The sequence below is a fragment of the Neomonachus schauinslandi genome, chromosome 4 (assembly GCF_002201575.2).
Source record: "Neomonachus schauinslandi chromosome 4, ASM220157v2, whole genome shotgun sequence".
Lineage (NCBI taxonomy): Eukaryota > Metazoa > Chordata > Mammalia > Carnivora > Phocidae > Neomonachus > Neomonachus schauinslandi.
Window position 1 is genome coordinate 187,135,017 of NC_058406.1, and position 25,192 is coordinate 187,160,208.

Genomic DNA, 25,192 nt, shown 5'->3' on the forward strand with positions numbered 1-25,192 from the left:
GGCCGTGAAGATGGCCTTCCGCAAGGCCTACTCCATCAAGGACAAGCTGCAGGCCATCGAGCGCGTCAAGGGCGGCGAGCGGCAGGCCAGCGTGTGCCGCGACTTCGGTGTGCCGGGCGGCACGCTGCGCGGCTGGCTCAAGGACGAGCCCAAGCTGCGCTGGTTCCTGGAGCAGCTGGGCGGCGAGGTGGGCACGCAGCGCAAGAAGATGCGGCTGGCCAACGAGGAGGAGATCGACCGCGCCGTCTACTCGTGGTTCCTGGCGCTGCGCCAGCACGGCGTGCCGCTGTCAGGGCCGCTCATCCAGGCGCAGGCCGAGGCCTTCGCGCGCCAGATCTATGGGCCCGAGTGCACCTTCAAGGCCAGCCACGGCTGGTTCTGGCGCTGGCAGAAGCGCCACGGCATCTCCAGCCAGCGTATCTACGGCGAGGCCGAGCCTCTGGCCACGGGCCCCGCGCCGGGCCCGCCCGTCAAGCAGGAGCCCGCGCAGCCCCCCGGCTCCAGCTCCGGCCCCCTGCCCGACCGGGCCCCGGCCCCGCCGCCCCCCGCCGAGGGAGGCTACGGCGACGAGCAGATCTACAACGCAAACGTCACTGGCCTCTACTGGAAGCTGCTTCCGGAGCAGGCCGCGCCCCTGGGCGCAGGAGACCTCGGCGCGGGGGGCTGCGGCCGGCGCTGGCGGGGTGACCGGGTGACCGTGCTGCTGGCCGCCAACCTGACCGGTAGCCACAAGCTGAAGCCGCTGGTCATCGGGCAGCTGCCGGACCCGCCTAGCCTGCGCCACCACAACCAGGACAAGTTCCCCGCCTCGTACCGCTACAGCCCGGACGCCTGGCTCAGTCGCCCTCTGCTGCGGGGCTGGTTCTTCGAGGAGTTCGTCCCCGGCGTGAGGCGCTATCTGCGCCGCAGCTGCCTGCAGCAGAAGGCCGTGCTGCTGGTGGCCCACCCGCCCTGCCCAAGCCCCGCTGCCAGGGTGCCTGCGCTGGAGGAGAGCGAGGAGACCCTGCGGCGGTGTCGGCCCGAGCCCCTCAGCCCCCCCGAAGAGCTGCAAACCCCGGATGGTGCTGTGCGGGTGCTCTTCCTGTCCAAGGGCAGCAGCCGGGCACACATCCCTGCCCCACTGGAGCAGGGGGTGGTGGCCGCCTTCAAGCAGCTATACAAGCGGGAGCTGTTGAGGCTAGCTGTGTCTTGTGCGGGGGGCTCCCCGTTGGACTTCATGCGCAGCTTCATGCTCAAGGACATGCTCTACCTGGCCGGCCTCTCCTGGGACCTGGTGCAGGCAGGCAGCATTGAGCGGTGCTGGCTGCTCGGCTTGCGGGCGGCCTTTGAGCCCCGGCCCACTGAGGAGTGTGTTGGGCAGCCGGCCGGCCAGGCCGAGGACGCTGCAGAGCACAGCCGGGTGCTCAGCGACCTCACGCACCTGGCAGCCCTGGCCTACAAGCGCCTGGCGCCCGAGGAGGTGGCCAAGTGGCTGCATCTGGACGATGATGGGGGGCTGCCCGACAGCTGCAGGGAGGAGGCAGGCCCTGGCCGGCCCCCTGTGCTGGCTCCTGCTGCCCCTCTACCCCCAGCCAGCCTACCCTCTGTCGTGGGAGGTGGGGAGGAGGAGGAGGAGGCTGCCGTGCCCACTGCTGGGGAGGCTGTCCGGGGTCTGGAGACAGCTCTCCGGTGGCTGGAGAATCAGGACCCCCGGGAGGTGGGGCCACCAAAGCTGGTGCAGCTGCGCTCACTGATCAGCATGGCCCGGAGGCTGGGGGGCATTGGTCCCTCTCGTGCAGTCCCCGAGGATGGGGTGTGACCAGGCCAGCCTGAGTGGCCCCCCAGCGGCTGTGTTCCTGCTGCACTTGGAGGGAGGAGACACGCACAGTCTTCCATTTCCCCTCCCTCCCTCCCCTGGGATGGCCCACCCCCTGGCTCAGGGGGCTCCAGGGATCCTGGCCCCCAGGCTGACTTGGAGGGGCTCTGTTGTGGAGGATCATCCTGCTCCACTGGTCCCCCATTCTCCTGAGGGGAGCTAGAAGAGGGGCCCTGGGCTCATACACCTCCTCCCTGCGCAAGCACACTCGTGGTGTCTGTGGTTTTTGCCAGGGTCCCTTGCCACACACACCTGCCACGAACAACGTAGCGCGCTAATCAGAGCAGCTCTCGGTTTTCTGGCCCTGGCCCTTACTGGGCTCCATGCCTGTCCGTACCTCCTGCCCTCCTCCGGGGTGGCCCATCACACGCACTGGACAAGGGGCCAGCACTCCTGTAAGTCTGGAGCTCTGGTGCTTCATGGTTCCCATGCCACAGCCATGCAGTCTCCATGCGGAGATCTCCATGCGGAGTCCGGTTTTACAGATACCCTGCCTGGGGCCCAGGGTGGTGTCTCATTCCCCAGCCTGGGGCTGCTCTTGGAGGTTGGCTCTATAGAGGCTGGGAAGGGAGGGTGGTGCCCGGCAGTTGGGGATCCTGAGGTTCCAGATGCAGCAGCAAGTGTAGATTTCCGTTCCACTGGGATTGTTAGTTTTCCTTAAGAAAATTCCATTCCCAAACTGCTCTCTTATTCTATGGGGTTAGCAGCCTTCTAGACTTGGGCCCCTGGTGACTTGGCCAATGACTGAGCAAGCTCCCTGGACCAGCAACCAGGCCCAGAGCCACGCCATCTACCCGGAGCGGGCCTGCGATACTGACAGCCATACGGGGACAATCCTACAGTGCCTTAGTGCTCCTCCATTGGAACTCCTGGCACTGCCAAGGGTATGGCTAAGGAGCTGCTTCCCGTAGCCCCAGGGACTGGGCTTCTGAGTGGCTCCGTTTGAGAGGAGGAGGAAAGGGTTCGTGTGTCACTGGCCAGCTCTAGGTTCAGAGTCCGGCGGTGCCCGGGCCTCCGAGGGACGGCCTTGGGGGAGGTGCTGCCCAGAGCGCTTGTGAGAGGCGGGGGCCAGGTCTGAGTGCTGCCTGCCTCCGTCCTCCCTTCACCCCCACCTGCCCCACATCCTCCGGCAGTAGCCAGGCAGCTGCAGGCACACGGTGTGTCCATGGGAGGGGGTGGCCAGGCACTGCTGAGGCAGCTGGAGGGAGCCCCCAGAGCAGCTTCCCCACAAGTCTGAGAACATAAGTTGTTCCGTGGAACTGTCCCCGGTCAGAGTGTGTGTGTGTCACATCCATGTATCTCAAATCTGAAAGCTGAGGGAAGGTGTGAAGAATTTGGGAGCAGGGGCCCCCAACTGGGGCCCCTCTGGCCCGTCCACTCACTAGCTGTCTCCAGCCCGCGCCCCTGCAGGTGCCTCTGGCCGTCTGTGGCTGCCGTCTGTGGCTGGCCCTGGGACTCTAACCCAAGCAGCTAGCATGGGGCTTCAGGAAGTCTTCCCTTTTGTAACATCCGATGGCAACTCAGGGACCTAGGGCTGGGAGGCCCTGGCCTCTGCTCTGCCAGGCGTGCCCCCGGGGGAGTCTGGAGAGGCAGACCTCAGGGCCCCCATGGGCACTGGGCAAGGGTGCACTTGGGACCCCAGAGTCTCTCTCTGCAGAATGGTTGAACACTCACAGCAGCAGAGCTTGTTGCTCTTCCCCAAAGTGGCTCTTGGTCAGGATCATCGTTAGGGCATCCAGTGGGCTTGGCAGCGGGCTGGGGAGGGGGGGGCACGTGGATGAAGACAAGCCGGTGTGCAGGCTCTGCTAAAACCGCCCTTGACCTGCATGTTCTGTGGGGATGAGACTAAGCTGCAACCCTCAGAGGGAGCTGTCTGAGAGGCACGGCCTTGCCCAAGGGGGCTACATGCCTGGGAAGCCACCCCCAGACAGCTGGGGGGCTGCAGGGCACCATGTTGGCATGTGGTGAAGGGAAGAGTGTGCCCTCCAGGGACCCCCAGCCCAGCGAGTCAGGATTGCCGCGGGGAGCCCGGGAGGGGGGCTGGGCGCTGTTTGTGCCCAGATAAGGGTGCCCACAGGCTAGCCTTGACTCCAGGGGCGTGTCCTTGAGGACCATGGGCTTTTGGGATGCATGCTCTGTTGAGGGGCCTTTTCACACCCATCCTTGAGGGAGGAATTCACCCAGTCAGGTAGGCCCAACGTGCTTTATAATAAAGGTTCATGTCAATTTCATGTGCATCCCTGTTCTAAAGTCTTATTTTAACATATTTTTTTGAATTTTGGCAGATATTCTTATTTAAATAATCTACACCAAACGTGGGGTTGAACTCATGACCCCGAGGACCAAGTTTCATGCTCTACTGCCTCAGCCAACCAGGTACTTCTGAAGTCTTAATTTTGTAATTTTTGACCCAATGCTTAGATCTAGAACACCTCATAATTTGAAAATGTAAGGAAGATATAAACCACGGATGAAAAGGGAAATTCTCTCCCCCGATCTCTTGACAAAGTAACCTGAGTGTTGGGCTAGAAGGTGAGTGTGTCTGGCCAATGGTCATGCTGTAGCCCTGGCCCCCAAAGCCACTCTCACCACTCCTGTCCTGTCCAGGCCCACCACCACCTGGGGCACGGCTGCTGTTCCAGCTGGGCCGGGGGCTCACTGAGGCGCCTCTCATTCCGCGAGTGGCCGCTCACGGCAGGGCTGGCCAGAGGTGCGTCTTCTGCCCCACAAGCCAACCCGCCCAGGTTCTCGGAGACTGGGTGGGAAGACGCATCGCTGAACCCACCAACATACACTGGAGGATGCGGTTGGGCTAGGGAGGAAACCAGACTGTACCCATCAGAGCTTTCAGATGCTGGTGCTGTACAGCCAAGGTGTGGGTGACCTCTGCCCCCACACCACCTGCTCCCAGGTCTCAAGCCTCAGCTCAGATGTACTTCCAGGCCCTTGCAATCTGCTTTATCAGCCTAGATATCAGTCACTCGGTGCTAGCAGACGGTGCCTTTATTCCCATCTCACAGATCAGTCAGGTGTGGAAATGGCCTCGGGCGGACCCTTCTGACCGGTGGAAGGGCCAGTTGGCCAAGGAAGGACCACGGCGGGGAGGGGGCAGCAGGTCTGGGGATGTGCGTGGGAGGACAGGCCGAAGGCTGGGGATGGAGGACGCGAGCGTGAGCGGGGGGAGCGCTGCTGTGGGGGCGCTATCAGCCACGTACAGATAGGGCTGATTTGCCTCAAGTCTCAGCTGGTAAACTGGAGGCAGCTTGCTCCACTTTGTGGCTGGCCCAGTCTCAGGAGGCCACCGGGTGGAAGTAAGGGGAGCTCCAGCACTCCGGGGCCTTCGTGGGGTGGGGAGGCTCCAGGAGTCTCGGGGGCAGCGTCGGGGAAAGAGGCAGGCAGCCCGTCCTCCACCCAAAGGCCCCATGGCCTTGGTGTGGGACCCAAGTTCCTGGCTTTCCTGGCCTTCCTGGCCAGGGATGTGCCGAAGAGCCATGTCCTGCAGTCAGAGGCCAGGCCAGGAGACCCTCCAGGACAACCCAGGGAACGGTCATCAGGGCCAGTTCCACCTGCCACTTGCCAGGAGCTTAGCTGGGGGAGGGGGCCCACACCCAGCTGAAGCCAAGTCCCTGTTCTGCAGCCGGCTAGGCCCAGCCTCCCTGCACTGGCCTGCTGCTGATCAGCACTGCGGCCCATCTGCCCAGGGCTCTCTGTTCAGGGGGGCTCCCCAAGGGAAGGACCCGGTGCAGCTCCTCCTGAGCCAGGCAAAGAGCAAAGGGCAGCCAGCCCCGTTGTTTTCTCAGGGGCTAGCTCCCTGCGGGTGACGCCCCCCGCCATGGCAGGTCAACCCGAGGACAAGACCAATGTGGGGGCCTACCAGTGTTGGCTTCACTGAGGAGGAGCCGGTCTCTTGTGCAGTGTCTGGGTGCCCCCCCCCGCCCCCGCCCCCGTGCTGGCTGCAGTCAGAAAGCTGTCGGAAGGGCCTCCCCAGCTGCTCCAGCAGCAGCCCTGCTCCTGCCCTCAACCCACCAGCTGAGCACACGGGGCACCTGGCCAGCACATACCCACACCTGACGGCGGGCCGCTGCCATGGTGCCTTCTGCCCTGCGGTGGGAGGGGGAGCGGGGGGGCGGGGGAGGTTCCCATGGTGAGGGGATCCCCTGCCTGCAAAACCTTCCCGTCTTGTCCCTTCTCATTTCCTCGTGTGGAGGTCGGGGGGCAGCCAGGAGGCTCCTGCGTGGTGGGGGAGCTGCAGTCCTGGGGAGGGGGCAAGGAAGGAGGGACTGGGGGCAGCCCACAGCCCCTGCCTGTTCCCTACTTCCCACCGAGCTCCCTGGCCCGGGAGGTGGCGGCCTCCACGGCACTCATGGTGGCGGCCCGAAGCCCACCCTGCTCCAGGGCGTGCAGCCCGTAGATGGTGGTGCCGCCCGGCGTGCACACGTCTGTCCGCAGCTGAGCTGGGTGCTGCCCCTTCTGCTGCAACATCTTAGCTGTTCCCTGGGGAGAGGGGCCCTGGGGGTGACTCAAGGGAAGCGGGCAGCCCGTTCTCCAGCTCAGCCCACGTAGCCTGCTTCGTCATGGGTCCACCCCCGACCCCCATCCCAGATCTTCGTCCAGGCTTCTTGGACCTGCTGTCCCCCTTCCCACTGCTCCTGGGAGACATAGCAGCCCATCCCTTTTCACACGACCCCGCGGGGGCTGCACTCACTCACCAGCAGGGTCTGAGCGGCAATGCGGTGGGCCAGGCCACCCGGCATGCCCATCTTGATGGCACCTTCGGCCAGGGCCTCGGAGAAGGCACACACCTGTAGCAGAGCGGGGTGGAGACTGTCAAAGCCAACACTCTCCTGCACGTAGCACCCGGTCTGGAGAAAGCTCGGAACCTTCAGGAACATGGCCCAGAGCACTGGCCACCAGTGCAGGAACTAGGGCTGAGGCTTGAGCCCAGGGGTCTGACTGGACAAAGGCCCAGGAAGGCAACGACGTAGCAGAGAGTAGAGCTCACAGGCAGCCCGGGAACCAAGTCATCGAATCCCAAAGGCTGGGGTCATTGCAGGGACTTGAGAAGTCGCCGCTTTGCCAAGGGCTGACCTGGGGGTGGGGGATGAGACGACACTCACGAAGGCCACTCCGCTGCCACTGAGGCCAGTGTGGATGTCCACGTGGGCCTCAGGTACCTCCTCGCACTGCCCGCAGGCCTCCAGCAGGGTCTGCAGGAGCTTGGCCTCGCTGCTTCCGGCGTGGCGGCCCCGTGCCATCACCATGGCCCCCTCCTGAACCATGCAGGGCAGGTTGGGGGAGACCCGCAGCACCCGTGTGGTCGGGGGCAGCAGCTGGTCAGAGAGAAGCTGGAGTCAGGGATCATGTGGGATTGGCCCCGTCAGGCAGACCCAGGCCTCAGCCAGCTGTGGGCTCCCTCCCCTGTGTCCTGGCTGGGGTGCCAGCAGGAACCTAAGCCCCAGCCCCCTTGGTCACCTGGCCACCTCTTTGGGCAGGGGTTGGTCTGGAGGCTGTCTGTCACAGGTTTCACCCATCCCACCTTCCTAAAGGGCTAAACCCAGGCTGGCACCAGTCTGGGATGGCAAAGGGTGGGAAGTTCTGACCAGCAGAATGGACTCTGAGGTCAGAGCCTCAGCTCCCACATAACCCCCACAGGCAACTCACCTCTTCCAGGGTGCTCAGAGAGACCCCGGCAGCCACAGACACCAAGATGTGCTTAGTGGTTACCACAGGGGACACCTCGGCCAGGACAGTGGGCAGGACATGAGGCTTGGTAGCAAAGAAGACCAGCAAGCAGTTCTGCAGAACCTCCTGGTTGGAGTGGGTGGTCCGGCAGCCCAGAGCCTGCAGTGGGGACAGTGGGATCAGGGCTGGGGTAAATGGGACAGCCTCCCAGACCATGACCCTTCCTGCTGGAGGCCACCCTGCATTCCCAGGGGTCCCCATGGGTCTCTCCCATTGCAAATGCCTGCACCACCCCCACTTCCAAAGCCCAAGACTCACCCAGACCATCCATGCTTGCTCAGGACCAACTCTGCACCTCACAGGACCCCTGATGTCAGCACTTCCTTGTGCCCTCTGACCCCAGTGAGTGCCCACAACCATCTCTGCCCCCAACACACGTGTACACACGTGCATTTACATGAGTGCGCGTGCGTGCACGCACACACACACACACACACACACACACACCCTTCACTCTGCCTTAGCCTTCCCCAACCTTGGCTTTCCTTCTGGTCTTTGACCTCCCCTTCCCCAGCCCAGCCCAGCCCGTCTCAAAAGTTTAGCTAAATAAGCAGCACTTCCCTGGCCCCAAGAACTGTCTCAGAGGGACAGGGGCCAAGAGCCACCATGAGCCCCCCAGAAAAGCCTCAACTCAGAAGAGCTGGGGCCCAGCTCACCTGGAAGTGACAGAGGTTCCTGTCAGTCGGTGCACTGGCCAGTATGTGCTCAGCTTCTAGTTTTCCTGGAGAGAAAAGCAAAAGCAGAAGGGTTTGTGAGGAGGTGGAGTGGAAGGAAGGAAGAGCAGGAACCAGCCTGGCCTGCCCCTTCCTGAAGGGCCTCTCATGCTCAGCCATCCTGGCCCCTGGCTTGCCTGACACTCTGTGAGAACCCAAGGGCCTGGCAGGGGCGTTTGGTGCACCCTGGTGCTCAGCTCCATTCTATCCTGCTTGTCAGTCATCACCACCTGCCTGCTGCTGCTGAGTCCACGGGGGGCTAGATGCAGGGGCCCGGAGCTTGCCTAGTCTCATGAGGACACAGCCTCCGGGGACAGGAAGGCTAGGGTGGAGGAGGGGGCACGGTGGGGAGGGGGGCCCAATAGGGGCTGAGCTTCCCTGGGTGTTGGGGGTACGTCTGTGCTGGGATGTCCAAGCAGAGGCTCAGAGCCCATCGGGTAGAAATCATCTGCATTTGTGGCGTACAGGGCTGGGAGGTTAAGTTTCTGCAAGGTCTAACAGGAAGGCAGAAGCGCACCTCACAACCTGAACACAGAGCCAGTTGGTCAGGACAGTGACACCACCACGCATGCCCACACATACCGGTACTGTGTTCAATATTGAACCTGTACAGCCCTGGGAGGAAGGCGGTACTGCCAGGTTCTACAGGTAAAACACCTGAGACGTGCACTCAACTACGTTCTGATGATTTTGACCCTTCTGAACCTTGACAGAGGCTGAAGACAGAAAGCCAGCCCATAACTTGCACGTCAAGGTTTCTAAAACCCGTGGAGTAAGACCAGGACAGCACTGCCCTGCTTTGCAATAAACCAGTGGTTCTCCACCCGGGAAGTTTTTGCCCTCCAACCCCAGGGGACATGTGGTAACCTCTGGAGACAGCTTTGGCTGTCATAATTGGGGGATGCTACTAACATCTAGTGGGGAGAGACCAGGAAAGTGGCTAAACACCCTACAATGTGAAGGATGGAGAATTATCCCAACCCAAACGTCCACAGGGCCCACGTGGAGAAAACCTGCAGCCTGCCACCGCAGTGGAGCTGGCACAGGAGGAGAAAATAGAATCGGAGTCTCAAAGGTCAACCCACTCGACCCAGGCAGCAGACCAGAAGTTAGTGGGAGATTCCAGGCTCCAAGGTAGTGCTGTCCGAGGGAAATATCACCGGAGCCAAATACCTAACTTCACGTTTTCTAGTAGTCACATTAAGTAAGTAAAAGAGAAAGATAAAGTTAACTCTAATCCACTTTATTTAACCCGGTGTAAACAAAATACTACCCTTCCAAATATTGGTTTTAGTCAGCACTAAAAATTACTCAAATATGTTACTTTCTCGCTTTTTGTGTGTGCTACATCTTCCAAACCCGACAGATTTTATTCTACAAACTCGCAGCACATCTCAGGTGCTCTGTGGCCCCACGTGGCTCATGGCCCCTGCGGGGACAACCAGCTCTACGCCACCCACGCACACCCCTCGCTGCTGTGCTGAGGAAGCGGAGTCCGCAGGGGCAGCGTCCGCGATCCGCCCTGGCCCACGCCCGCCCGACCGGCCCCGCTGCACCCTGAGGACCCGGCGCGGAGGGCTCCCTTGTGGCCCTCGCTCCTCGCCCAGGAGCTCTGCGGGATGCATCCCTCCAGGCAGGTGAGCAGCGCACAGGTGAACCCTTTCCTCGCACACCGGGCGCGCGTCGGACGCCCGCTGGCTCCCAGGCCCGGGGACCCACGCGCCGCACTCCCGCGGCGCCCCACCTGCTCGGATGAAGCCCTGCGCGATGGCCTCCGCCATACGTCCCGCGCCCACGAAGCCCACGCGAAGCGGGTCCATCCCCTGCGTCTCCGCCGTCGCCATCTCGCCACGGCCTGGCCCGGCTTTGCCCCGCCCCACGCCCTCGGCCCCGCCAATGGGCTACGCCGCCCCGCCCCTGTCATCGTCGATTGGTTACCGGTACCTTACGCCCCGCCCACCCCCTTCCGGGCTCCGAGCTCTAGGTTCGCTCAGCAGCGAGTCCCTCCCCACGCTGCTCATTGGCCCGAGAGAGCGAGGCGCTGTGGGGCGCCGCGTGGGGCGGGGCGGTGCCCCACGAATGGCCGAGGACGTGGCACCTGTGCCGAAGGCGAGAGGGCAGCTTGAGAGGCTCCACTCAAAGGCGAAGGGTCGGAAAGGGTGGGGTTCCTCTGACTCTGTCCCGGAGGTCCGCGCCCTGGAGCGTGCCTGGTGGGTGTCCCTCGCGGGGACGCTGCAGAGTCTGGGAAAGCACTGGCGGGTGGCCGCTGGGCAGCTTAGCTTCCAGGAGGAAGCATCCGCCCTGATTCTGATGAAAGACCGGGGCAGGCAAGGTCCGGACCCTGGCCCACCATCAGGACATGTCAGGAGCTGGGGAGCGAAGCCCTGCCAGCCTTAGGCCGGTTTCCCTGGGTGGGAGCCGCGTCCTCAGGGCGTCCTGGTTCTCTGGAACCTGGGAGTGGACTCGGGTGCGGAGGGCAGGGTTGCCTGGTCGGGGCTTGTTGTCAGCCCCTCTCCAAGCTGCAGCGGGTCCGGGTGACAGCATAACCTGGGCACGGCCAGTGAAATGTGTGAGCAGGGGCCTGTCGCTTTACCGGATTAGAGGAGCTCCTCCAGCCAGCCTGGATCCTGGTTTTCCTGGGCCTCCCAGGCTGCTGCAAGAAGGCAGGAGAGGCCTTCCTGAGGCCTGGGTCCCCAGCGGAGACCTGGCCCGTCTTGTTGGTCCCAGCGGCGTGGGGGGTGCGGATGGAGTGCTTGGCCGTGGGAAGAGGCCATGTTTGAAATGAGGGGAGGGTAGGGGTGGGAGTACTTTAATTTGTAATTGACACAGGAAAAATAAGGCTTGAAGATCTAAGATTGTAGGGTTTTTTTTTTTTTAAGATTGCATTTTAAAAATGTTTTGTTATCCTAAACTCTACTTTGACACAGTCTAAGCTCTTGAAAAATAAAATCCCCTCATTCATTCAACACTACCCCCACAGCGTGTGGGCCCTGCTCTGGGCTGGTGATGAAGGCCATACAGCAGCAGAGTATAGGCAGCGGGACCTGCACCTGGAGGACCTGCATTCCGGCTGGGGGCATGGCCCCTCTGCAGTAAACACACACACATACTCACAGCAGTAGAGGGTGGCTCATCAGGACACACAGCCACGATCTATGTCCTGCCAAGTGTGTCCAGGCCTCTCTCCTAGGCTGGGCCTCCCTCTGTATGTTTTCACATGGCTGACTCTGGCACCACCCCCTCCCTGAACCCTGACATGAGCAGAGCCTTCATTCACAGAGGGCTGGAGCCCAGCGAACACACAGTGAAGGCTGACCCAGGTCCTAGAGCTCCAAGTCCTGGGGGGAGGGAGAGGCTCCGGGCATTCCCAGAGAAGCACACAGGAATCCCGCAGCAGAGTGGGCACTCAGAGAAAGCAACACATCAGTTGAGGCCGAAAAGGTGTGGGAGGCACTGACAGGAAGGTCCTGGGCCAGCCCCATAGGAGCCCTGGGGGGTAAACACTGCAGCTCGCTGGGGGAGAGTGCAGGGGGGGGGGGTAAACACCGCAGCTCGCTGGGGGAGAGCCCCGGGGGGGGGGTAAACACCGCAGCTCGCTGGGGGAGAGCCCTGGGGCGTAAACACTGCAGCTCACTGGGGGAGAGCCCTGGGGGGTAAACACTGCAGCTCGCTGGGGGAGAGCCCTGCGGGGTAAACAGTGCAGCTCACTGGGGGAGAGCCCTGGGGCGTAAACACTGCAGCTCGCTGGGGGAGAGCCCTGGGGGGTAAACAGTGCAGCTCACTGGGGGAGAGCCCTGGGGGGTAAACAGTGCAGCTCGCTGGGAGAGAGCCCTGGGGCATAAACACTACAGCTCGCTGGGGGAAGAGGGTGGGTGCAGATGGGCACAGGGACAGAGGTGGGAAGCCATGCCTGGCACAGGGAAGACAGCCAATACTGCCTGAACAGAGGAAAGAATTAACATGACGCCAGGCACTTCCGGGGTCAGAAGAAAGCTGGGAGCCACCAGCATGAGGATGATGAAGGGTGACCCAGAAGAGAGGGGACCTGAGAGGAGGGCCGGCCTGGAGCCAGGGAACGTATCTCAGGGCTTTGGAGTTGGGTACTCCTGGGTCCACACCCCAGCAGTGCCTGGCCACCCTGGGGACTTGGCTGGATTCCTGCTGAGAATGGGGAGGTCTGTGCTGCTCACCCCTACCCACCAGGCCCAGCAGGCCCTCCTTTGTGACACTTGTTACTGTCCAGGGGAGAAGGGCAGGCCAGGCCCCATCACAGGCTGCCACCTGAGGGCCAGGGAGGTGAGGGGCCAGGCCTGGTACAGCTCTCTCCTGGGGTCTGTTCACCACCCTCTGCTTGGATCCATCCACATGCCTACTCAGCCTGTCCAAATCCAGGACTAGCTTTGTCCCGCAAAGTCCAGGTGCTGACAGGTAGGCCCAGGGAGTTGAGGCCACCCAGGCCTGCATATGACCTCATGTGGAAAGGCTAAGCTGGGCCCACACCACCCGCTGGGACTGCTACAGGTACCCTGCCCTCTATCCCCACCGACTGACTGTCCACTGCCTCTACCCTGCAGCCTGCCTGCTTCTCACCTGCACACCCACTTGGCCAGCCGCTGCTGCCCTTCCACTCCAGGGACAGTGAGCCTCCCTGGCCCAGTTGTCTCTCCAGAGCTGAGCAGTCAGCAGGTGAACGGTAGGTCCTGGGGTTAGCCAGGCTCAGGGAGACAGTGCCTGTGTGTGTGTGTGTGTGTGTGTGTTGGGGTGGGGGGGGGAGGGGAGGAATGGCTGGCACAGAGCTTTTGGGGCCAGGCCTGGGAAAATGGACTTTATTAGCTCCCAGGGAGTGGGAGAGCAGGATCAGAAGGGGACACACTCAGGACCCTGGGACTGGTGTTGGGGAGCAAGGTGCTGGGAGAACCTGGCCAGGCCTTGGTTTCCCTGAGGACAGACATGAATGGTGGCCCCACTGCACAGCTGCCCAGAGCCGCCCTGGTGAAGGGGAGAACGTGGGCCCAGATTGCTGGGCAGTGCCCTCCACTCCTGTAGGGTCTGAGGGTGCTGCCTCCGGGGCCTTGGGGGCAGCCCGCGCCTGCTCCCACACTGTGCTTCACTTCCGGGCCTGTTCGTAGTTGTGGGTGAACCAGGCACAGGTCTCCTTCACAGCTGCAGAGGTGGGCAGGTAACAGGTGGTGGCAGGTGAGGGCTGGGGCTGCACTGATCTCCACTGGAGGAGATGGGGAGGGCAGAGGCCCCAGTGACACCTGCAGTCACCCCTTCTGTGTCCTTCCTCCCCCATAAAGGTTTGGACTCCAAACCCTGAGGGTGTCTGCAGCTTGAAGTAGAGAAGCCAAAGCCAGGAAGGAGGGGATAGGAGGTCTCGCGGGATGGGGTGGGAGAGCCAGGGGAGGACCAGGGGGCTCACCCTGCTTGAAGGGTGTAAACCGGAAGTCGGGCAGGTAGGTCCGAAGCTTGCCGTTACTGGCCGTCTTCTTAAACTGCCCATCTGACTTGGTTGTATCAAACTAGGTGCCTGGTCAAGGCCACAGCAGAAGGGGCACCCCCCGTCCCTGCCTGCCCTTGAACCTCTTCTGCCTTTCCCAGGGGGAACACCACCCCTCCTCTCTCCAGTGGCCAGGGGGAGAGCCATCTTGGGTGCGTCAGAGTCAAAGGATACGGTGACCCCCCCATGGAAGTCCATGGCCTCCACCACGGCTTCAGCTGCCTCCTGGATAGAGACCTCATCCTCCTCGCCCACTGTGGGGAGCGGGGTGCCAACAGCCAGGTCAGGCCTCCTCTGCCCGGCCTTGCTGTCACCCAGCCCCCCACAATACTGTCATTCCCCACCTAGCTGCTCTCTGGACAGACGTGGGTTTGGTCCTGCTTTAGTGGCAGAGGCCAAAGGGTGCCCACCTGATAGGATGATGGGCTCCACCTCATTGTACTCCCGCAGGACCCAGATAAAGAGCCGGGCCAGGTCCTAGAAGTCAAAAAGGGTCAGAGGCCACAAGTTACGGCCACATGGGGCCATAGGCCACCCCTCCTAAGTGCCCCTGCTCAGTGAGGACACAGCCCAGGCTCCACTGGGGCCAGAAGTCTCTCCCTTTGGGCAGCTCTTAGCCAGCTCACCAACAGAGAGTTGTGTCTCTCACTGAGCTCAGTGCTGCACCTGGCGACTCCCATGAGGCCAGGTGCCTACAGCGACCCAGGGGGGGACCAGTGACTGCTCCTCCGGAGGCTCAGCCTGGACCCCGCTCTTTTACCAGGCTCCCTCAGGCTACGGCCTTCCCACAAGCAGCATGGCAGGCCAGGAAACGTTTGGGTGGAGAGAGCTAGGCACCAACCAGTGAGTAGATGAACTGCCTCCGTGGCTTTCCAGTGCCCCACACCGTCAGGGCGGAGCCGCTGCCTGCAGATTTAGGGAGGGGGCAGCTGCGGGGGGGCTGTGCCCACCACCACCCCTCCTCCCAGCTGAGGCCCTGGGGCCCCACAAGCAGGCACTCACTCTTGGCCAGGTGCACCTTGTGGATGAGGCCAGGCAGCACGTGGCCATCCTCAATGTTGAAGTTGTCGTGGGGCCCGAAGACGTTAGTGGGGATGACAGCGGTGAAAGTGCAGCCGTGCTGCTGGAAGTAGGCCCTGCAAAGTCCCAGCGTCTCTTCCGGCCCTTGCCCTGGGACCACTGACCCACCGCCCCCGCCCTGGCCTCATGGATGGAAAAACCGGCGGCCCGCAAAGAGGGGCCATGAAGTGTGGGAGCCCTGCGGGGAAACCCTCTGGGCCCTCCTCCCTTTTCCTGTCGGGTCTCGGCTGGGCACCCGGGCGGAGGACCTGTTCTGCACGTCGATCATCCTCTTGGCGTAGGAGTAGCCAAAATTGCTGCTGTGCGGTGGCCCATCGTGGATCTAGAAGAGCAGGGGAGGCCTTTGCTTTCCTGGCCCCGCCCCCGTCGGGCCCCGCCCCCGTCGGGCCCCGCCCCTCACCATAGTCTCATCGATAGGATAGGTGGTCTTGTCCGGGAAGATACAGGTAGAAAGGCAGGAAACCACCTTACGCACGCCCACCTCAAAGGCCGAGTGCAGGACGTTGTCGTTGATGTGCACGTTTTTCCTCTGGCGTGGGCAGGGGGGGGAGGGGGAAGGGTGGGAGGGCAGATGCAAGCCCCTCCAGGCAGGACTTCAGTCCTTACCTGCCCCTCCAGGGACAGAAGCAGGACATACTCCGACCCCTCCCACGAGGGCAGCACCTGAACCAGTTTACCCTAACTGCTTCCTGGGACAAGGCAAAACCTCCCAGCATAGACCTTCCAGAAACCATGGAAGCCTGTTACCTCCTTAGCAGGCAGTTCTTCTACCCTTACCCCACCCCTGGGCTCTGGGAGGGGGGCTGGAGGACTGGACCACACCCCCTAGCTCAGAGCTGGACCTCACCCACACAGGCTGCTGAGGGCAGGCACCATCTGGCCCTGGGCAGGGATGGGGAGAAGGGGCCCCTCCATTCCCCTACCCCAGAGGAGCCTACCCAACTATGCCACCCAGTAGCAGGGAAGCCACCAGCCCTACTCCTCCCCAGACCCCACTTTCTCTGGATCTTGGGAGGAAATTGGGCATTTGCACCGCTCTTAGGAGTGGGAGAGATGGCCACTAGGCAGCCTTCTGGGAAGACTGCTACTGAGACAAGGAGAGCCCTGGGGTGACAGGGGCCTTGGGCAGAATCTAATCTGAGCCTCTGCCATCCCTGTGCCCGATGCAGGGCTGAATCATACCAAGACCAGATGCCCAGAGATGGTGGGGCCAACCCTCAGGGGCACAGCCTGGCAGGAGCCAGGCTATAGGCAGAGCCCTGCTCTCTTCCTGCCCCTTCCGCCATACCTCACGCCCCCAGGCTAGATGCCTCAGACCCAGAGCCCAGCTCACATCTCTGCACCCCAGAATGCGTGGTGGGCCTGGTTCAGTGCAGCTGGACCAGAGAGGTCCGGGAGCAGGAGGGTCTAGAGGCCCAGAGGGCTAAGGGAGTAGGAATTAACCCTACCTAGGTCAAACAGAAAATACTGGTTTCTCTCAGTTCCCCCAACCCCCGGTCAGCTCCATGGCTTTTCCTATTGGGCCAAATGCCCCCAGGCTCACCTGCATGCCCATCGACCTACCAAGCAAGTGTGGATCATTGGGGACTCCACAGGGACTGCCCCCACCAGGTTGTGCCAAGTCTGACCCTCAGGGACTTCCTGGGGCCAAAACATAAGCATGGGGAGCCTACCAAGAAGTTCCTAGTGCTCCATGGGGCCCTCTCACTTACCCAGAAGTCCAGGTTGTATTTGATATTCCGGAACAGGCCCCCCACCATTGCAGCAAGGTGGATGACATGGGTGGGCTGGACCTTTTCAAACAGGGCTCGGGTCTGTGCAGCGTCCCTGGGAGGAGCCAGGCCATCAGAGGCCCCCTGGAGGCCTGAGGGAAGGAACTAGCACCCTGGGGTTGGGGTGCTGGTGGCAGGGGGCAGGGCTGATGGCAGGAGGGGCTGCCAAAAAGGAAAGTGGCCAGTTCAGGCACTGGCTGTTATGAAGGTGTGGGCTTCCAGGAATAGATGCGAGGATGTTTGCCTAGAAGCAGAGCTGCACACACCCAAGCCAGGCCAGCCACCTGGAGGGAAAAACCCAAACATGAGGCTACCAGGCTCAGGGACAGGGCTGGCCTGGAGCTCTGAGTCTGGAGGGTTTGCTCCAGGGATGGGTCCACTCACGTGAGATCAGCGTCCTTGGAGGAGACGAACACCCAGTCCTCTCCAGGCAGCCCAGCTCCATCTGCTACCACCTCTTGGATGGCTCTGCCCACCAGCCCAGATCCACCTGTCACTAGGATTCGTACTGATCCCCCAGGCTCACTCATGTTGGTTGCACCTGTGGGGGCAAATAGTGGGAGGCAGATGGAACCCCACTCCCTGGAGATGCCCCTGTTTGGGGTCACTACCCTTAGCACTGGACCCCACAGCAACCATCCACGGGCTAGCCCAGGGTTTCTGTGGCAAGCAGAACAGGATGAGACACCCCCCCCCAACCCTGCCCCGGGGATGACAGAGAGCCTGCTGGGCACCACAGAGACCCGGCTGGCCTGAGTCTTCCCCTCCCAGCCCCATTCCCTAGGGAGCCCTCTGCCTAGATCTGCGCAGGGGCCTTGGGGCTCCCACCCACCCAAGAGAGCCTGGTTCCAGTCTCTGCCCTGCAGGCCCAACCCAAGACCCACACTGGGCCAAGAAAGGGGACAGATGGCACATCTTGAGCTGACAAGTGGGGAGGCAGACAATCTTGGGGCTGGGGGCCCCTGGCCCATATCATGAAGGTTACTCCCAGCCAAAGCTCACATGCCACAGGCAAGGAAGGGGCAGCGCGCTGTGTTTGCAGTTGGGTGCCCACCCGCGGCCAGCTGGTCCAGGAGAGCCTTCACCAGCCTAGTTCCTCCCGGGCAGGTGGCGCTTCCGGCTCAGAACTGGACAGGCCTCAGGGCGCCACCACCCTTAAGGCGTCTATCCCTGGGGCTGAAAATCTGCCTGGGCCCCTGCAGCATGACCCTGACCCGGCTGCAGGGCCCCAGGGCCAGCATCGCCGGGAGGGGATACTGCCCCGACATGGGCTGCTCCCGACCCCGCGGGCAGTGCCGCAGCAGGCCGGTGAGGAAACACCACCGCTGCTCGGACTCGTCCCACGCCACTTCCATGCCCACGGCTCCCCTTCCACGCCCTCGGAGTCCCGGCACCCCTCAGGACTCTCCGGCTGTCAGGGAACAGCCAGGGTCTGGGCCCCGGCTCGCCACGCCGGGTTTCCCGCGGGGACCCTCGGCGCCTGGCGCCGTCTCACCTGCGCCCAGCCCCACCTGCCCGTCGCCCGGAGAGCGGCTTCCGGCAGGGCTAGAGTCTCCAGCCGCGTGCGGTGGCTAGGTGGAGGGGGCGGGACCGGGAGAGCACCGGCGGGCCTGCCCTCCGCACTCTGGGAAATGTAGTCCTCGGGGACGCCCCGGGCGCTGCTGGGAAGTGGAGTCCGGGAACGCGCAGCAATCTGGGAAATGTAGTTCTGGCGGCTCTGCGTCGGCCGGGCGGGTCCCGCCGCGGCTGCCTCCGGGTGCGGGGCGGAGACCCCATTCGCCCCGCGGGGGAGGGTGGGCGGTGGGAGAGCAGGGGAGGCTCCGTGGCGCTGGGACTCCCCAACCTCAGGACTGGGGAGCAGCAGGCGCTGGTCCACGGCTCCCGGGACGGCGACCGTCGGCGGGCCGGCCTCGGGGGCTGAGGCGCCCTCTGCTGGGTCTGAAGGGATGACGGCGGCCGGCGCGCTGTCCGGGACGGGTCCTTCGGGCCCCCCGGTGGCAGCCCCGCCCGGTCCCTCGGGGCCCCCGGTGGCAGCCCTGCCCCGTCGCTCGCCCCCCCGCCCCCCTCGGCGTGACTAGTCTGCCCGGTCCTTAGGGCCCTCCGGTGAGTGGTCCGCCCTGGACCCGCGGGCCTTCCCTCTAAATGCGGGGAGTTCCCGCAGCCGACCCTGTTCACACACTGGTAAATAGAAAGTGTGCAGTCCTCCGATCTTGACACCACCTAGGATGAAAATATACGCCATTTAAACTCTCCATGAAGTTAGGGTTTTGCTGTGACTGGAAGTCAGCGCGGTACCCCGTGTCTGGGCGCTCTGGTGATGGGAGGCGGGGTGGCCGAGACACCGAAGACCCTCTTTGCCGAACTGCTGTGTTCATCCCACACGACTTCCTTTCCCTGCGTTCGTTTCACCAGTTGTTAATCGTGTTGTTATAGTCAAAATCTGTCACATAATTTGTATTCTATTGACCATAACACCAGATTAGACAGTCTTTCCTAAGTCATTATAGTTTTTTGATTTTGCTTTTTTGTTTTTTACTTTGCTTCAATTTGGAGAAACTGCTTTGCTGAGGCAGTAGCAACTGGAATTGTCAATAAAATCCCAAAAGCAGTACTTAGATCCAGAAGTGAACCATGGATTTTATACATCACATTCCCACATTGTGAGAGGGCTGCATATGATGATTAACCGGCATTGCAGAAAATGTTAGCAAATACTTTAATTCAAATTTAAAATCCTCAACCCCATGGAGTGTCATTTACCATCTCTTACAGCAGCAACATACAATATTTCATAAGTTCTTTCACATTTTAGAATGCTGGAATATTATTAAAAAATCAATTTATTTACAACTTTTTTTAATTGGCATTATGCTTTCATCTGTAACAGAAAGTCATTTTTGTTAAAATTACATTTGGGCTTTTAAAATTTTTTTATTTTTTAATTTAACTTCAGTTAATTAACATACAGTGTATTATTCATTTCAGAGGTAGAGGTCAGTGATTCATCAGTTGCATATAACACCCAGTACTCATCATATCACGTGCCCTCCTTCATGCCCATCACCCAGTTACCCCATTCCCCCATCCCCCTCCACTCTAACAACCCTCAGTTTGTTTCCTATAGTCAAGAGTCTCTTATGGTTTGTCTCCCCCTCTGATTTCATCTTATTTTATTTTTCCCTCCCTTCCCCTATGAGTCTCTGTTTTGTTTCTTAATTACCACATATGAGTGAAATCATGTGATAATTGTCTTTCTCTGACTTCTTTCGCTAAGCATAATACCCTCTAGTTCCATCCATGTCATTGCAAATGGCAAGATTTCATTCTTTTTGATGACTGATAATAATCCATTGTATGTATATACCACCTCTTCTTTATCCATTCATCTGTCGATGGACATCTGGACTCTTTCCATAGTTTGGCTATTGTGGACGTTGCTGCTATAAGAATTGGGTTGCAGGTGTACATTTGGGCTTATTTTTGTGAGAATTTTCTCCATGGTCATACAAACATTTTTGTTTCTCATTGTTTCAACTTCACAAATTTATTGGAACATTACTCTTGCATGTTTCTTCTTTTCTTTAGGATTTTATTTATTTGTCAGAGAGAGAGAGGGAGAGAGAGGGCACAAGCAGGGGGAGCGGCAGAGGGAGAAGCAAGCTCCCTGCTGAGCAAGGAACCCTATGCGGGGCTCGATCCCAGGACTCTGGGATCATGACCTGAGCTGAAGGCTGCGGCTTAACAGACTTAACCGAGCCACCCAGGTGCGCTCTACTCTTGCATGTTTCATGTGCCGTTTCCATAAGTTTAGAAAAACATTTTCTCTAAAATTAAATGAATCTATTTTACTTTATTTTTTTTAAGACTTATTTATTTATTTAACAGAGAGAGAGCATGCACAAGCAGGGGGAGCGGGAGAGGGAGAAGCAGGCTCCCCACTGAGCAGGGAGGACCCCGAGATCACAACCCCAGCTGAAGGCAGCTGCTTAACTGAGCCACCCAGGCGCCCCAATTCAATAAGTCTACTTTAAAATCCCTTTGAAAGTGGAATTATCAATCTTAGCTCTTTTTGTTTTTTTGGTTTTTTTAAAGATTTTATTTATTTATTTGACAGAGAGAGACACAGCGAGAGAGGGAACACAAGCAGGGGGAGAAGTAGGGGAGAAGCAGGCTTCCCCGCGGAGCAGGGAGCCCGTTGTGGGGCTCGATCCCAGGACCCCGGGATCATGACCTGAGCCGAAGGCAGACGCTTAATGACTGAGCCACCCAGGCATCCCAATGTTTATTTATTTATTTTATTTATTTATTTTTTTATTTAGTTTCTACCTAAGCCTATTTTTTTTAAAGGTTTTTATCCATTTATTTGAGAGAGAGACAGAGAGAGTGAGAGAGAGCACAGGTGGGGAGGAGATTGAGAAGCGGTCTCCCTGATGAGCAGGGAGCCTGACACTCAATCGCAGAACCCTGAGATCACGACCGGAGCCGAAGGCTGATCCCCAACTGACTGAGCCACCCAGTGTTTTGTGTTTTTTTTTAAAGCTTTTCACATTAAGTCAAAGCCTGTACCATTTTATGAGTAAAATCAGTGAAATACTCACCAATGTTTTCTTTGTTTTCATTTTTGGCAATTCATCATCATAGGCAATAAATATTGGTTGTTGGTGTCTTTGCCCTGATGTGGTCTAATGAAATGCGCTTGTAACAGACACTGGTTTGGGTCTGTGCACCGCGTGTCCAGACATTAGATGTGGGCACGGCTGGCTCCAGGTCACAATACTCTCCACGTTTATTTCATGGGAGAGTCTGTTTCAAGGAGTGAGGGAGCGTGGAGCAGACAACTACTGAGTAACACAAAACAACTACTTAGGCCAGTTTTTTTTTTTTCCCTTTCAAAAACCGTGCATTTATACCACACACCATTTAGGATGGCAACTGTCAAAAACACAGAAAACAACAAGTGTTGACAAGGATGTGGACATATCGGTGCCCTCATGCCCCACTGGTCAGGTTCTGACAGGGGCGGCTGTGGCGCCCTTGTCTGGGTGTGCACCCCAAAGAATGGAAGGCAGGGACTCAAGCAGATATCTGTGCACCATGTTCCTAGCAGTGTTATTCACAATAGTCAAAAAGTGGGAGGTTTTTTTCCTTAAGCAAAAAGAAAAAAGATGTCGTTTGTGACTTCTTGACTTAAAGCGAGATGAAAACCACCCCCTCAATCCTTGTGAACCACTGGGCTGGGAAGAAAGAGGGGCAGAGGGTTTGAACCTTGAAACAGCAAACAACAAAGGGTAGTCATCCAAAGTGGGGCCATCTGTGCACCACTTTAAGGAAGATCAGAACAAGCCTTCCCACACTCCCAACAGGGCCTGCATTAACCTCCCTACATTGACCAGCCCTGAGGGAGGCCATCGTGTGGGCATGAGCAAGATGGAGTCAGTGTGGTCAGCACTCCTCCACCAAGCCTCAAACTCGGTGGAATTGCAAAGGACCCAGAAGAGACAGCACAGTCTTGAAAAAGACAAGCAAAGTTGGGGGGCTCACATTTCCTGAATTTCAAAATATACTACAAAGCTATAGTAACTAAAATACCGTGGTACTGGCACGAAGATAGCCATAGAAACAAATGGGATGGAATGGGAGTCCAGAAATACATCTATTTCAGTTGATTTCTGGCAAGGTTGCCAAGACCATTCAACAGGGAAGGAATAGTCTCTTCAACAAATGGGGCCCAGACAGCTGCATGTCCACATGCAAAAGGAAGCTGAACCCCTACCTCACACCACATACAAGAGTCAACTTAAGGGGCGCCTGGGTGGCTCAGCCGTTAAGCGTCCGCCTTCGGCTCAGGTCATGATCCCAGGGCCCTGGCATAGAGCCCCGCATCGGGCTCCCTGCTCGGCGGGAAGCCTACTTCTCCCTCTCCCACTCCCCCTGCTTGTGTTCCCTCTCTCGCTGTCTCTCTCTGTCAAATAAATAAATAAAATCTTTAAAAAAAAAAAAAGAGTCAACTTAAAATGGATCAAAGACCTTTAAAAAATCTTAGAAGAAAACGGGTAAATCTTCATGATCTTGGTTTTGGCAATGGATTTTCAGATATGACATCAACAAAGAACAAAAGGAAAATAGACAAATTGAATTTTATCAAATTTTTAAAATTTGTGCATCAAAGTACACTATCAAGAGACTGAAAAGACATCCCACAGGGGCACCTGGGTGGCTCACTTGGTTGAGTGTCCAACTCTTGGTTTTGGGTCAGGTCAAGATCTCATGGGTTGTGGGATCGAGCCTACTTGGGATTCTCTCTCTCCCTCTGCCTCTCCCCGCCCCCTTCTCAAATGAATAAGTAAATCTTAAAAAAAAACAAAAAACAAAGAAAAGACATCACACAGAATGGGAGAAAATATTTGCAAATGATATATCTGATAAGGGCCTGGTATCCAGAACATATAAAGAACCCTTAAGCCCCATAACAAAAAGACAAAGAACTCAGTTAAAATTGGGCAGACTATATTTTTTTAATGATTTTATTTATTTATTTATTTTTAAGGATTTTATTTATTCATTTGAGAAAGAGAGAGAGAGAGCACGAGCAGGCGGGAGAGGGAGAAGCAGGTTCCCCAATGAACAGGGAGCCCGACATGGGGCTCGATCCCAGGACTCTGGGATCATGACCTCAGCTGAAGGCAGATGCTTAACTGGCTGAGCCACCCAGGTGCCCCTGGGTAGACCTTAATGGATATTACTCCAAAAGTATATATAAATGGCCAACAAGCATATGTTCAACCCCTCAGAGAGGTGCAAATCACAACCACATGAGATACCACTTCACACCCACCGCAATGGTAATAATACTAATACTAGTAGGAAAACAAATGCTGAGCGTGAGAAGAAACTGGGACCCCTGTGCGCTGCTGGTGGGAATGTAAGATGGTGCAGCCACTGTGGAAAGCAGTTTGGTGGTTTCTCAAAAAGTGAAATACAGAATTACCATATGACCCAGCAGGTCCACTCCTGGGTATATGCCCACCAACCATGAGAAATGAAAGATACGTCCACACAGAAACTTGGACAGGAATGTTTATAGTACAGCATACATAACAGCCAAAGGGTGGAAGTAACCCAAATACTCGTCAATACCAAAATGTGGCGTACCCACACTGTGGAATATTCTTTGGCAATAAAGAGGAATGAAGTACTGATTCTTACTACGGCATGGATAAACCTTGAAAACATTCTGTTAAACGAGAAAAGTCACACACAGAAGGTCATTACCATATGATTCCATGTATATGAAATATCTAGAATAGGTAAATCCACAGAGACAGAACGCAGACGCGTGACTGCCAGGAGCCGGGCTGGAGTGAGGGGAGGGGGAAGGATGCACCTGCTTCATGGGTGCAGGTCTCTTCTCGGGCGGTTGACAATGTTCTGGAACCAGATGGTGGTGATGGTTGCACAACTTTGTGAGTTATCCTGAACTCTATACTTTAATATGGTTAATTTTATGTTATGTGAATTTCAACCCAGTTAAAAAAGAAAAATCAAGCTCAGGGGCGCCTGGGTGGCTCAGTCGGTTGAGCGTCTGCCTTCGGCTCGGGTCGTGATCCCGGGGTCCTGGGACCGAGCCCCGCATCGGGCTCCCTGCTTCTCCCTCTCCTTCTGCCTCTGCTCCCCCTGTTTGTGCGCGCTTTTTCTCTCTGACAAATAAATAAATAAAATATTTTTAAAAAATCAATGTCAGAGAGAGGAGGTGACAGATTTGAGAGCCATTTCTGAGGAAGAAAGCAGAACATAGCAGCAATCCAGATGCGGGCAGTGAGGGAGGGTGTTGAGGGTGAGAGCAAAGTATATACATTGGGGGGCTGGTGGGTGTACAAATGGGAAGAGGGTCCACAGGAGGATGAACAGCTGTGTTTGGAGGTGAGAGGGAAGCCAGAACTGAGGAGGGTCCTCCCCGTGTTGAATCCGAGTTATCTCCAGGACATGTAATTGAAGGTCTCTAGTAGGTGGCTAGCGGAGGCCGAGCATCTGGAGAGAGGAAGGGACGGGGTCAGGGCAGAGAAGACAGTACTGTTTCATCCCTGTTGTTGGATACACCGTCTGAGAAGAAAAGAAGGCTGCGGATGGCACCTGATTTCCAGAGAGGAGAGCCTGACTGCCTCGTCTCAGTCACATGTGGACCGGGTGGCACTCTCAGGTTGGTAATACCGCGATCCGCAGATCCTAGGAAGTGCCACAAACCAAAACTGAGGTACTTTCCCGAAGAGAAAGGGGGAGGGGATAGGTGTGAGGCTAAAACCAGAGATGGTCATTACAGTCCACCCCCTGAACCCCAGCATCCACAGAAACCCATCTTCCCCTACAGCACTCAACACCTTCCTCTCAACCCTTCCCAACATAGTGCAGTTACCACACACGGCTGAACCCCCGCCCCACAACTCCGGCCTGGGAAGATACCCCAATGTCTGGCCCCAGCTACACCCTGTCTCACAACTGGTATTTCTGGGTCACACCTTCTCCAGTTTTTCTG

At 58.3% G+C, this 25,192-nt stretch overlaps 3 protein-coding genes across 5 annotated transcripts; 1 reads left to right on the plus strand and 2 right to left on the minus strand.

Annotated features, from left to right (window-relative positions):
• Nucleotides 1–4,120, plus strand: TIGD5 (tigger transposable element derived 5). The gene has a single exon (XM_021688731.2). It carries the CDS (start codon nt 11–13, stop codon nt 1,796–1,798), a length of 1,788 nt encoding a protein of 595 aa, XP_021544406.2. The 5' UTR covers nt 1–10; the 3' UTR covers nt 1,799–4,120.
• A 741-nt stretch (nt 4,121–4,861) lies between these two features.
• Nucleotides 4,862–10,189, minus strand: PYCR3 (pyrroline-5-carboxylate reductase 3). Of its 2 annotated transcripts, none has more exons than XM_044914314.1 (6): nt 10,055–10,189; nt 8,254–8,318; nt 7,517–7,696; nt 6,973–7,125; nt 6,565–6,657; nt 4,862–6,349 (listed from the first exon to the last, which is right to left on the minus strand). In XM_044914314.1, the coding sequence occupies exons 1-6, from the start codon at nt 10,152–10,154 to the stop codon at nt 6,167–6,169; spliced, it is 774 nt and encodes a 257-aa protein (XP_044770249.1). In that variant the 5' UTR covers nt 10,155–10,189; the 3' UTR covers nt 4,862–6,166. The 2 variants fall into 2 exon arrangements, with proteins under 2 accessions (XP_044770249.1, XP_021544188.1); XM_021688513.2 differs by having other exon boundaries at nt 6,973–7,185.
• Nucleotides 10,190–13,113: 2,924 nt separating this feature from the next.
• GFUS (GDP-L-fucose synthase) lies at nt 13,114–18,257 on the minus strand. 2 transcript variants are annotated; one of them, XM_021688515.1, is made up of 11 exons: nt 18,158–18,257; nt 17,047–17,203; nt 16,603–16,717; nt 15,291–15,371; nt 15,139–15,212; nt 14,813–14,946; nt 14,652–14,716; nt 14,221–14,287; nt 13,985–14,064; nt 13,733–13,832; nt 13,114–13,473 (listed from the first exon to the last, which is right to left on the minus strand). In XM_021688515.1, exons 2-11 carry the CDS (start codon nt 17,190–17,192, stop codon nt 13,418–13,420), a joined length of 918 nt encoding a protein of 305 aa, XP_021544190.1. In that variant the 5' UTR covers nt 17,193–17,203; nt 18,158–18,257; the 3' UTR covers nt 13,114–13,417. The 2 variants fall into 2 exon arrangements, with proteins under 2 accessions (XP_021544190.1, XP_021544189.1); XM_021688514.1 differs by having other exon boundaries at nt 15,291–15,419.
• Nucleotides 18,258–25,192: the final 6,935 nt, after the last annotated feature.

Excerpts from the sequence above, each read along its gene's own strand:
- TIGD5 (XM_021688731.2), top strand. The coding sequence starts at position 11 with ATGGCCTTCCGCAAGGCCTACTCCATCAAGGACAAGCTGCAGGCCATC.
- PYCR3 (XM_021688513.2), bottom strand. The coding sequence starts at position 10,154 with ATGGCGACGGCGGAGACGCAGGGGATGGACCCGCTTCGCGTGGGCTTC. Across the intron at positions 8,319-10,054 it reads GCAGGGCTTCATCCGAGCAG|GAAAACTAGAAGCTGAGCAC; the intron begins GTGGGGCGCCGC and ends TTTTCTCTCCAG. Across the intron at positions 6,350-6,564 it reads TTGCCGCTCAGACCCTGCTG|GGAACAGCTAAGATGTTGCA; the intron begins GTGAGTGAGTGC and ends CCCTCTCCCCAG.
- GFUS (XM_021688514.1), bottom strand. The coding sequence starts at position 17,192 with ATGAGTGAGCCTGGGGGATCAGTACGAATCCTAGTGACAGGTGGATCT. Across the intron at positions 15,420-16,602 it reads AATACAACCTGGACTTCTGG|AGGAAAAACGTGCACATCAA; the intron begins GTAAGTGAGAGG and ends TGCCCACGCCAG. Across the intron at positions 13,474-13,732 it reads GTTTACACCCTTCAAGCAGG|CTGTGAAGGAGACCTGTGCC; the intron begins GTGAGCCCCCTG and ends CCACCTCTGCAG.